The 12173-nt window shown below is 55.3% G+C and overlaps 1 protein-coding gene across 1 annotated transcript in view; it reads left to right on the forward strand.

Annotated features, from left to right (window-relative positions):
- Positions 1-11892, forward strand: part of IGSF21 (immunoglobin superfamily member 21) — a 277720-nt gene extending 265828 nt beyond the window's left edge. The window contains exons 8-11 of the mRNA XM_019807625.2: positions 9744-9829; positions 10236-10428; positions 10799-10837; positions 11672-11892. Of these exons, the coding sequence (XP_019663184.1) occupies positions 9744-9829; positions 10236-10428; positions 10799-10837; positions 11672-11745 (392 nt within the window). The 3' untranslated portion in view covers positions 11746-11892. The remainder of the gene's footprint in view (positions 1-9743; positions 9830-10235; positions 10429-10798; positions 10838-11671) is intronic.
- Positions 11893-12173: the final 281 nt, after the last annotated feature.

Here is a 12173-nt window from a genome sequence, read left to right on the forward strand (position 1 = left end):
AGCCCCCCTCCTTTCCTCCTCAGCGTCCTCCTCCCTCCTCTCCCCTGCACCAGCATCCCCAGAAAGCTGCTTCCTGCCCTCCTCCCTCCCTGTCTCCCATCGATTTATTTATCTGATTTATTAAAAAATACACCCAATCCCCACAGGCCTCTGGGCGCATGTACCAAAATAAAAAGACAGCAAATTAAATTAAATGCCGCCTCTCAGAACTTGAATTCCCATTAGCAGAGAAAGCGAGCAGACGCCTGCTTTCGCCGCATCCCCGCACCTCGCTCCCGCCCACACACACCTGTTTCCTTCCTTCCGGTTGCAAACCTCCAGATCAGCCCACACACGGAGATCCTTTCCTCTTCATTCTTCTTGCGAAGGCTCACTGACTCTCCGGTGCCCACCCACCTTCGCCCTCTTCCACGGGTCGTCCGCAGGTGGGCACGGGCAGGCCCTCGGAGCCCAGGTGGCTGCTGCGGGCCCCTGTTTCGGGACACCGTGTCATTTAAGTATCCAGCAGCCCCGACCGAGAAGTAGGTGCTCTTATTCCCCTTTATAAGCAAGGAAACGGGCTCAGAGAGGCTCACCTGCTGGAAAAGACGGAGACGGGCTCAGCCTCTGCTGCTAGGGGCTGTGTGTCCCTGTGGACCCAAGCTGACTTTGCGCTGGGGGTGCTGGAGGGAAAGGAAGGAGGGGGAGTCCATCCGGAAGGAGGGGGAGACCCCGGAAGAACTGGCATTCTGTGGCCGGGCCCTCCCAGATGCCATGGGGAGGTCAAGGTCATTCCCACAAAATCTCTCCCATACCCTTCTTACAATTTCAGGTTTATTTCAAACGCGATGGGGAACCCATCGAGGCAGTGCCCCTGTCCGAGCCGCCGGTTGCAAGCTCCGGCCCCCTCCAGGACAGCAGGCCCTTCCGCAGCCTCCTGCACCGTGACCTGGACGACACCAAGATGCAGAGGTCGCTGTCCCTGCTGGACGCCGAGAACCGGGGCGGGCGTCCCTACACAGAGCGCCCCGCCCGCAGCCTGACCCCAGACCCCAGCATCCTCTTCCAGCCCACCACCGAGAACGTCCCAGAGACGGTGGTGAGCCGCGAGTTCCCGCGCTGGGTCCACAGCAACGAGCCCATCTACTTCCTGCGCCACAGCCACGCCCCCGGCAGTGACGGCACCGTGGAGGTACGCGCCCTGCTCACCTGGACGCTGAACCCCCAGATCGACAATGAGGCCCTCTTCAGCTGTGAGGTCAAGCACCCAGCGCTGTCGATGCCCATGCAGGCAGAGGTCACGCTGGGTAAGACTTGGTGGGTGCCGTGCTGCAGGCCCCCCTGCGGAGCTCGGTGGTGGGGAGCCTGGGCGCGGGGTCCTTGGGTTGCTGGCCACCGTGGACATGGGGAGGAGATGGAGCAAATGGGCCTCAGGCACCAAGATCAGAGCTGGGGTTTAAGATTTTGTATTTATTTATTTGAGAGAGAGCATGAGTGAGAGAGATGACAGAGGGACAGAGAGAAGCAGGCTTCCCGCTGAGCAGGAAGCCCATCGCTGGGCTCGATCCCAGGACTCTGGGATCGTGACCTGAGCCGAAGGAAGATGCTTCACCGACGGACCCCCCAGGCGCCCCCAGAGCCCAGGTTCTTTAGAAAGCTTGCTGAGCTGGATTGGGGAACATGACGGGTCAACGGGGGGAAGTTGGGGGAGTTCGCTGGACAGGGTCAGGAACGCAAGAGGTCAGGGGAGTTTGGTCAGTCAGGATAAGAATACAGAGAGTCAGAGAAGTTTGTGGAACCAGTAATTGCTTAAGCTAAGCAGACAAGGATTCAGAGGTGGACAGTATGGCCCGGAATCTCACTCTGAGCCTCACTGTGTCTGCTCATGCATCCGCTGTCGTGGGCCACTGCCCCCTGGGCACTCTTCGCTTGTCATTCCATAGAGACTTCACAAGCAGTCCCTACAGCCAGGCCCGGTGCTAGGTGCTGGGACCTTGCCAACCCAGAGCCCGCCCCTACCGCTCTCTCTGGACCCTCGGAACTTTCCACTGTTCTTTCTCGAATTTGAACCTCCCGGTCCTCAAGATACAGTCTGCTCCAGGCTGGGAAGCTGAGCAGCCTCACCCCTTCATGGAGCTGCATTCCCCAGGAAAGCTGTCCCCCGTCCCTTTGCCCAAGCATTGGCTTCCCTCGGATGGTGCCCTGCCCCACCCCCACCAAGAGCAAGAAAGACCAGACAAGGACTTCAGAGCAGCTGGAGGGGTGAGCTTACAGTTCACATCTCACACCTCGGTGACGGTGACGGTGACGAGGGGGTGCTGTCACGGGCCTGCCCCGCCCCCTTCCCACCTTAAAGCCAGATTAAAGCACTTGCCTGCCCTGTCCCTGATCCCAGCTGGTTCCCTTGACTGGAGCCATGTTGGCGGGCACCGCACCCCCCATCATCAGAGCAAGGGCAGTGGGCATGCACGGGCATGTGTGTGCACCCCAGGGAAGTGGAGAGTGGGGGACACAGCAGGGCCACCAAGGTGCAGGGACCAAATTGGGTGGATGGGAAGCCCTGGGGGCTCTACTCATCCACCCTTGACTGCTGTCTGTTGGTGTGACCTCTGACCTCAGGTCCCTGAGCGTCGGTTTTCTGGCCTGTTGGAAGACAGCTATGCTTCCCACTATACCACCAACGCCTGCTGGGTCTTCTGGCCTGTTGAATGGAGCGAATAATTGGGACCTCATAAATGCCAGGAGCCAGGCTCTATGCAGATGATTTCCTCACAAGCTCTCCTTGCGCCTGTGCAGTGAGCCTCTGGGGCAGTAAGAGCTGTTGTCCCCATTCCCATGTCATAAGTGAGGGGGGCCAGCCTTAGAGTACCTCCCCTTTGGTCACCCAGCCAGGTCTGACCCCAGGGTCACCCAGCCGGGTCTGACCCCGGGCCCACATTCTTCACCGCTGTGCTCTCCTGGGCTGTGGTGAGGACACTCGGAGCCAGTAGGCGTAACCCGTGCAGAGACCTATGAGCTGGAGAGGTCCCGAGGGAGTGGAGGGCCCGCTGCACTCTGGCCACGGTGGGGAGTCAGCGGCAGGGGCGGGGAGATGACCTCAGGAAACAGAGTCCAACCATCTGATCGGGACTTTGAAGGTCAGGCCGGTAAAATCAGAGCATGTCTCCCTGTGATCCTTGCTGTTCCCTCTGCCAGGACATCCTTCCCGGCTCCGATGGCACTCCCCACGAGAAGACATGCCTGGTGGTCCCAGAACCCATCTCAGTAGGTGGCAACTACATTCTTCCCATCCATGGAGCCAGAACCCTTGGAGTGACCCGCTTTTCCTGCTCTTTTCTCATACCCCCCCGTGCAAGCCAGGATCAGGCCCTGGCAGCCCCACCTTAGAATCTGTCCCATGTCTGCCTCCTCTCACGGTTTCCTGTCCAACCACCCAACCCAAGCGCCGTCAGTCCCCCTCCGGATTCTTACAGTAGGCCCCAGACTGGTCTTTCTGCTCCCAGTCTTGTCCTTTCCTGTTCTTCGTCCTGATTGATCTACTTAAAATCTAAATCAGATCATGACACAGACACACGCCCACCCCAGACCCTCCAATGGTAGACACACAGATTGATAGAACAGGATAGAGTCCAGAAATAGACCCACGTAGAGAGAGTCCATTGATTTTGGACGAAGGCCCCCAGGCTGATGAATGGGGAAAGAGAAGTCTTTTTAACAGACAGCCCTGAACAACCGGAGAGGCTTAAGGACAAAATGACCCCAGTCCCCTACCTTGCATACACACAAGAATAAAATGGGAGATGAATCACAGGCCTAAAGGTGAAACCCAACAACATAAAGCTTTTAAAGCAAAACATGGGAATATCGCTTTGTGACGTTGAGGTAGGCAAGGATTTCTTTAAAAGGTCATAGAAGGCACCCAATGAAAAATTGAAAATGGGTAAATTAGCCTGAATCAAAATTCAGAGCTTCTGCTCATAAAAAGACACCTTTAGGAACATGAAAAGGCAAATTGCAGGCAGAGAGAAAATACTCTCAAGACAGATAATATGACAAAGGACTTGTATCCAGAACATATAAAGAACTACTACAGGTCAGTATTGACAAGACAACTCAATTAAAAAAAAAAGAACACATACAAAGGGCCAATAAGCATATTAAAAGGTATACAATATCATTAATCACCAGGACAATGAAGACTAAGGCCTCCGTGAGATATGCCATTTCACAGCGACTAGAACGGCTAGTATTGAAAAAACCGGTGACACCAAATGCCGACAAGGACGCAGAACAGCCAGAACCTTCACACGTTGCTGCTGGGAGTGGACTCTTAGCAGTTGTTCCCCAAGATAAAAACACCTCCACTTTATGACCCAATAGTTTCACTCCTAAGTGTTTACCCAAGAAAAATGGAAACGTAGGGCCCCAAAGATGTGGACGTGAATGTTCGTAGCTGCTTTATTCATCACAATAGCAACCATAAAAACTAGAAGTAAACCAAATGTCCATAATTAGGAAGATGGGTGAACAAATCTGTGGTATATTTGTACCATGAACTGCTTCTCGTCAATACAAATGAACCCCTGTTATGTGCAACAATGGGGACAGAACCCAAAAACATTATCCCGAGTGAGACAAGCCAGACAGCAAAGTACATATTGCATGATTCCATTTTTGTAATAAATTTCTAGAACATAAAATCTCTGGTGNTTTGTAATAAATTTCTAGAACATAAAATCTCTGGTGATAGAAGTCAGAACAGTGTTTAATTATGGAGGATGGAAGGAGGCATGAAGGAACCTTCTGGAGAGATGGGACTGTTCTAGAGTTTGGGATGGTGGTTACATAGGTGTTCACATTAAGATTCATCACACCGTGTTCTTAAGAAGAGTGTATTTCCCTGTAAGTCTGCCATTAGATTTAAAACCTAATAACCAAATCTCAGCGGCGTTCACCCATCACTCCCCTCTGTTCCATCTGTTCCAGCCACAGGGTCCTCGTCACTCTTCTGTGAATACGCCCAGCTCTGGCCCACCTCTGACACTGCACTGGCTTTCCTTTCCACCTAGAATAATCTTGCCCCAGATAGTCTCAAGCCCTCTGCTCTGAAGGGCTTTCCTTGAACACCGTATCTCAAATAGCTTCTTCTTCCTGGCCCCATCAACTCCTTGACTTGCTTTATTTTCTGCTATCACATTCATCTCAACCTACAGGTATATTATGTGTTTTTTTATTCTCTGGATCCCCCACTGGAATTTAAAGTCTGTGTGGGCAGGGTCTCTACCTGCCTTGTTCACAGGGTGCAAGGCTCAGAACAGTCCCTAACGTGTTACTTAGTAAGCACCTGTTTAATAATTAATTCATACTTTTCTGGGCTGTTGTTAAGATATTAAATAAGGCAAATACATACAAAGTGCTTAGCATAGTGACAGACAGAGTAAGTACTCAGTAAATATAAACTACTGTCATTATTCATCGTTGTATCCCCTACATTGCCCTGCATAGTAATTGACACAGATTAAGTGTACAATAAAGAACTGCATGTATAGAGCAGATGAATGAATGTGTGGGTGAGTGGAATAGTAGGTTTATGGATAGGTTTGTGATGGATGGATGTATGGATGGATGGAAAATGGTTAGATGGGTGGATGAATGAATGATATGAAATGATGAATGGATGAGAGGGTGGGTGGATGGATAGATGGATAATGAATGGATGAGTGTAGGTAAGTGGGTGGATGGATGGATGGATGGATGGATGGATGATGAATGGATGGATGGGTGCATGGATGAGTGGGTAGATATCCGGATGGATGGATGGATGGATGGATGGATGGATGGATGGATGGATGGGTGAGGGGGTGGATGGATGGATGAATAGATGGATGGATGGCTATATGGATGGATGGATGGATGGATGGATGGATGGATGGAAAATTGTTAGATGGGTGGATGAATGAGTGATATGATGAATGGATAAGAGGGTGGGTGGATGGATAGATGGATGATGAATGGATGAGTGTAGGTAAGTGGTTGGATGGATGGATGGATGGCTGTATGGTTGGATGGTTGAGTAGGTAGGTGGATGGATGGGTGGATGGGTGCATGGATGAGTGGGTAGATATCCGGATGGATGGATGGATGAGTAGGTGGGTGAATAGATGGATGATGGATGAATGGATGGCTATATGGGTGGATGGATGAATGGGTGGATGGATGGATGAGTGGGTGGGTGATGGATGGATGGATAAGTAGATGGATGAGTGGGTGGGTGAATGGATGAATAGATGGATGGATGGCTATATGGATGGATGGATGGATGGATGGATGGAAAATTGTTAGATGGGTGGATGAATGAGTGATATGATGAGTGGATGAGAGGGTAGGTAGATGGATAGATGGATAATGAATGGATGGGTGGAGGCAAGTGGGTGGATGGATGGATGTCTGTATGGTTGGATGGATGAGCAGGTAGGTGGATGGATGGGTGGATGGATAGATGGATGATGAATGGATGGAATGGTGGGTGCATGGATGAGTGGGTAGATATTTGGATGGATGAGTAGGTGGGTAAATATATGGATGATTGATGAATGGGTGGGGGGTGGATGGATGGATGGGTGGGTAGATGGATGGATAAATGGGTGGGGGGTGGATGGATGGATGGGTGAGTGGGTGGGTGGATGGACGGGTGAGTGGGTGGGTGGATGGATGGATGAGTGGATGGATGGATGGACGGGTGAGTGGGTGGGTGGATGGATGGATGAGTGGGTGGGTGGGTGGATGGATGGATGGGTGAGTGGGTGGGTGGATGAATGGATGTTTTAGTAAACACCCAGAATTCCTGGAAAAGCCTAGAGGGACATTTCCATAAGATTTCACAAAGCTGTTCTTACAGCAGAATGCGCAGGAGAGGTGTGGAGGGCAGCTTGTATAATCGGATCTTTGGCACTGCCCCGGGCAGATGCACACCCTTTCCATTTCATATGCTAGCATCCTGTCTGCTCCCCATTATTATTTTCAGAGCCACTGCTCCAATAGTGTAGTAACCCATTCTCCGCACTTACAGGTAAGGAGACTGAGGCCCAACAATTTGAGCTGGCACATCCAAGTCAGGCCGTCAGAGAGCAGAAGGCCAGGCCCCAACCCTGCGTCTCTGGACCCCCGTTCTTTCTGTGTCCCCAGGGGTGGAGAGCAGAGAAGTCCAGCGGCTGAGAACACTCCTTTCGGGCACTCTCAGTGCTGTGTTTTAGGAGAAGGCAAGGGGAGGGAGGGCAAGATCCAACTGCCAGGAGCTTCTGGTGGCTCTTCCCTTCCTCCCCACCGCCCCCAGCTGCCGGGCCTCCCCCTGAAGATCTGTGTGTCACCAAGCTCTGCTCCTGCCACCTCCATGCCGTGTGACCTCAGGCGACCCTCCTGAGGGCCAGGTTTACGGCCTGCAAAATGGGTTTCATGGTACCCAGCCTCATAAGCACCAGGGTGGGTGATAGGCTGAAAATGGGTTCCCGTGCGTGTTAGGCTCCCTCTCCCCTCAGTCACGGCCTGGGCCTGAAGGATCAGGTGGGGCCTCTGGCACACAGGGCAGTGAGGAAACTGACTAGGACAGGAAAGGGGTTCACACTTCTCTCAGCGGGGTGCCCTTGTGCGCCCTCTGCTGGCTGCAGCAGGACAGTGCCATCCCAGCGGGACACAAAGAGCAGACAAAAGAACCCAGGGCCCCCACTGCCTTGCCCCCATTTCCCACCTGCGAACAAGCTTCGCAGCCCTTGAGGGCTAATAAAGATGGAGAGGAAGCTTCTTGACTCCCCCTGCCCCAGACCCTGCCAGGCCTTGGTCTCCTTACAGGACAGTCCAGAAGGCTGGGAAGTCACATGAGGTGATATACAAGTAGGCTCTGGGCAAATGTTAGCCCTCCAGCCAACCACCTCCCTAACAGCCAGCATAGCGGAAGGGGGCGGGGTGGGCAGCGGCTGCTCTCGTTGTTGCCCTTGTGCACCCGCGGAAAGCAGGTGAAGTGACTGGCCCAAGGGCACGCGCACTAGACCAGAATCGGCCCTGGGCGTCCTGGGCCAGGACTTCTTTCTCCCCCCGGCTGGTGGCTGGTGGAGGCAGCAGCCGAAGCCTTCCCTGCGCTCCCCCTCTTCCCACCCATGCTTCCTGCAGCCCCATGTGGCACTTCAGACGCCTGGCTCGTGGTTTAATTAATAGTCCTTTAGTTTCGTTCTCAGAGAATGAACTTGGCAGTGCCAGGGCGACCACCCACATCTGCGGGCTGCTCTGATTTCTGCTGGGAGAACCGAGTGGGAAGGAGAAGCTGGGGAGGAGGCAAGGCCGGGGGGTGGGGGGGCTTCCCAGGCCAGTCCCAGGGCCTGGGACAAAGCTTTTCTCCTGCTTCCTCCCGTGGAAGACATTCACAGAGACGGCACGGAGCACGGCCCTCTGCTCAAAACTCTGCGGCCGTCCTCCAGCCCAGGAAGCCCCTCCCCCATGGCCCCTGACCTGGCCTCAGCACTAGGTCCTGGCTGTTCGCTCCCCCTGGAACCCTCCATATGAGTTTCATGTCTCAGCTAAAATGTCAGCTCCTGGGAAGAGACTCTGGCTACCACTCACCCTCGGTGTGACTGCGGAACTCTAATGTTCTCATGGCCTCCTGTCTACGCACTTGTTTGCACCCGGAATGGCTGCCCTACTGAAGTGTGAGCCCCGGGTGGCAGGTGTCCCCAGCGCCGCCCAGAGTCGGGCACGGGAGCAGCTCAGGAAGGACCTGTTGAACGACTGGATGCCTGAATCTGGGGAAAAGAGCCTCAGTAAACATGGGAAATGAGCTCCGTGGGTGACCTCGGATAGGCCCCTTTGCTACCTGGGCTCCTCGGTGTCCCAATCTGAGCCTGAGGGGACAGGCTCAGAGGTCCCGGAGACTCTCCCAGCCCCGCTGTTCTCTCGTGCACCAGACAGCAAGGCCCCGGGCATCGTGTCCCCCAAGCTCAAGCTATAAAGGCCCTTGAAAGAAGCGACACAAGAATGTGAGGAGAAGGGTTAGGGAGGACAAAGGCCCACGGAAGGAGATGGTCCCTCCACACCTGTCTACCTCCCCCCTCCCCTGCCGCCTTCAATCTAGGGATTCCAGAAAACCCTACTGGGCACATTACCTAATAGAAGGAGCCCTGGAGTGGAGGGGAGGAAAGCTGAGTTCTGTCCTGGCTCCTCCCTGTGTGACCTTTGGTAAGTCACTGCCCCTCTCTGGGCAGAGCTAACCCAGCTGTGAAGGCGATGGTTAACAGCAGAGGGTTTAGTGCAGGTGGGAGTTTGGGGCGCCTCAAGCAGTCATGGCTTCGGAAACAGGCTCCCCCCCCCATTCACAGCAGAGTCGTTTCTGGGGTAGACTTCTTTTGGGGCATCCCTTGACTCCACTGTCACTGGGCTTCTCTGCCTTGACCCTGGTCACACTGGCCTGTGCGTGTCTTTCATCCTCACTGAGAGTGAACCCCGCAAGGGCAGACATCGTGGGCTGGGCACCATGAATGCCCAGCTCTTAGGCTCTGACTGATTGCAGGGGCTCAGGGACTGGGTGTGAACGAACGCAGGTGTGAAAGAATGAACGGGCATCCTCACAGCTCCTGGCTCTGAGGGAGCTGATCCCAGGGATGCTCACCGCTGGACTGGCACTTTCTCTTCTATTTTCTCCCGCACCTCCTTTCCTTGCTTAGTCTCCCCTTCCCTGTACCTATATACACCTCTCTGACCTGGCCTTCCTCTCCTTACAGTTGCCCCCAAAGGACCCAAAATCATGATGACGCCCAGCAGAGCCCGAGTCGGGGACACAGTGAGGATTCTGGTCCATGGATTTCAGGTCGGCCTCTCCCGGAGCAACAGGAAGGGAGTTGGGAGGTGGTAGGGACCCCAGTGGGCACGGCATCCCAGGCAGCGTGCTCCGAGACCCTTCCCTTGACGTCCAGCTCGGCCGGCGGGCCTCAGTCTCCTGGTCTGTGGGGCAGAATTGGCTTTGACAAGGAATGGCAAGATGTGCACGCATTTTTGCTCTCCCGTCCAGAACGCAGCACAGACACAGCTCGTGGACCTTGACGTCCTGTCGAGTCCTAGGGTCCTACTCTTCCTGGGGTTCCGGGAAACCCACTTCCAACCCATCGGATGGCCTTGTGTTTCCGGCCCTGGCGGCGCCAGGCCTCTGAGCCCTGCCCGCTCTGGCTGATGGGCCCCTCCTGTGACCCGCCTCCCCCCTGCCCTGACCCACACAGAATGAAGTCTTCCCGGAGCCCATGTTCACATGGACGCGGGTCGGAAGCCGCCTCCTGGATGGAAGCACCGAGTTCGACGGGAAGGAGCTGGTGCTGGAGAGGGTTCCTGCCGAGCTCAACGGCTCCATGTACCGCTGTACGGCCCAGAACCCCCTGGGCTCCACCGACACTCACACCCGGCTCATCGTATTTGGTACGCCGCCCCAACTGGGGGTTAGAAGGGCGATCAGGGGAGGCCCTGGCGGGAGCTGTCCCAGGAAGGAGGGAGAATCAAGGGCCTGGGTCCCCTAAATTTGCCATACACGAAGCACTGGAGTTCAGTGCCAAAAACCAGAGAGCTCTGGGTTCAAATCCCAGACCCATCACTTCATAGCTGGGCAACCGCGGGCAAGCTACTTAACCTCCCTCAGTTTCTGCATCTGTAAAATGGGGCTGACGTTACCCATCCACAGAGGCTTTCAGCAGTACTGAGAGCATGGGCACGATACCACCTGGCAGGGGCTGGGTACAGGGGAGTTCTGAATGCCGCCCCCATTTGGTTCTCTTTCTGCTCTTTCCAACAGAAAACCCAAATATTGCAAGAGGAACAGAGGACTCCAATGGTAAGTCCTCACTCTCAGAGCTGCTTGCCTAAAAGCGAGTGATTTGCAAGGCTCCAGGACGCTCTGGTCCCCGCAGCCGCCCCTTCCTATACCCTCGCCTTTCCCTCGAGCGTCAGGCAGGCGACTGTCCTCTAGTTCAGCAGTCTGGGTCAGAGGTGGTCAGGAGTGGGTGCTGAGGCAATAAAGGGGGGACTCGGCACCCCAAACCAGCCAGTGGAGGATTTCCAGGGACCTAGTGTGCCCCTCCCCCGCCCCACCACCATTATCCACAACGGCTCTAGCTCTCTTAGCTCAGAGAATCCAGTGCCCTGACCCCAAGAGGATGTGTCCGGCATCGACCATACAGTTGTGCCCCCCGGGGCTCCACAGGGCAGCGGGGAGCGCAGTCAGGTGCCTCGGCTGGAGACGTTGATACTGCCCTCCCTAAGCTGCCACCCCAGCTGAGCACCACCCCCATGGGACCCAGACCCTGCTCCTTAGCCCACCAGCCCTCCCTCCTCCCCCTGAGCCAATCGCACATTTCACAATGGAGGCCCCCGCACCTGGTCCCCACTGGATGGTCCCATGGCCAGCAGGCCCAGCCCAGCAGGCCTGGGACAGGGAAGGGGTCACACGCATTTTGGTGTGATAGGTGGCAAAGCTGGGATTTGAACCCAGTGTATCCTGTTGCTGAACCCAGACTTTGGGGGAGCCCTTTGAAGCTCTCCCATTCCGGGATCTGCACCTTGCCACACCCATCAGGGTAGGCGGCCCTGGCCCTGCCCCTGCCTCTGGCCCTGGCCCTGCCTCTGGCCCTGCCCCTGCCCCTGACCCTCTCCCTGCCGCCCGGCGCAGGTTCCGCTTCTGGCCCTCCTGGCATCCGGCTCACCCTCGTGCTCGCCCTAACAGTGGTCCTGGAGCTGACGTGAAGGCTCGGCCGCTGCTCCCGCCGCTCCGCCCAGCACTGACATCTCTGCGATCGGTTTTCATTTCTTTTCTAAACTATTTCCAGTCTGTTCTTAGTCTCTTTCTGTCTGTGTCTTGGCTTTCTCAGTTTAATTAAAACAGAACAATTTTCCCCACCTTCATCTGTGGCTCTGAATTCTTCATTTACCCTGTAGCAGCTGCAGGCACCCCCTGGTGCCCAGGGTCCGGACGGGCCGTGGGGAGGGGGTGACGGAGGAGACACAAGACGTGCTTCTCCCAAGAAGCGGAGCAGAGCTGCCCCTCGTTGCCTCATCCCCGCCCCAGCCACCGGACACGGGAAGTGGCCGGACGGTCTCCGGAAACGCAAGGCTCTTCGGGGCCAAGTGTAACAGTCAGCCATTCCCGCAACAGTGCGGCATAACTCACCACC

This window comes from Ailuropoda melanoleuca, chromosome 11 (genome assembly GCF_002007445.2).
Source record: "Ailuropoda melanoleuca isolate Jingjing chromosome 11, ASM200744v2, whole genome shotgun sequence".
Taxonomy (NCBI): Eukaryota; Metazoa; Chordata; class Mammalia; order Carnivora; family Ursidae; genus Ailuropoda; species Ailuropoda melanoleuca.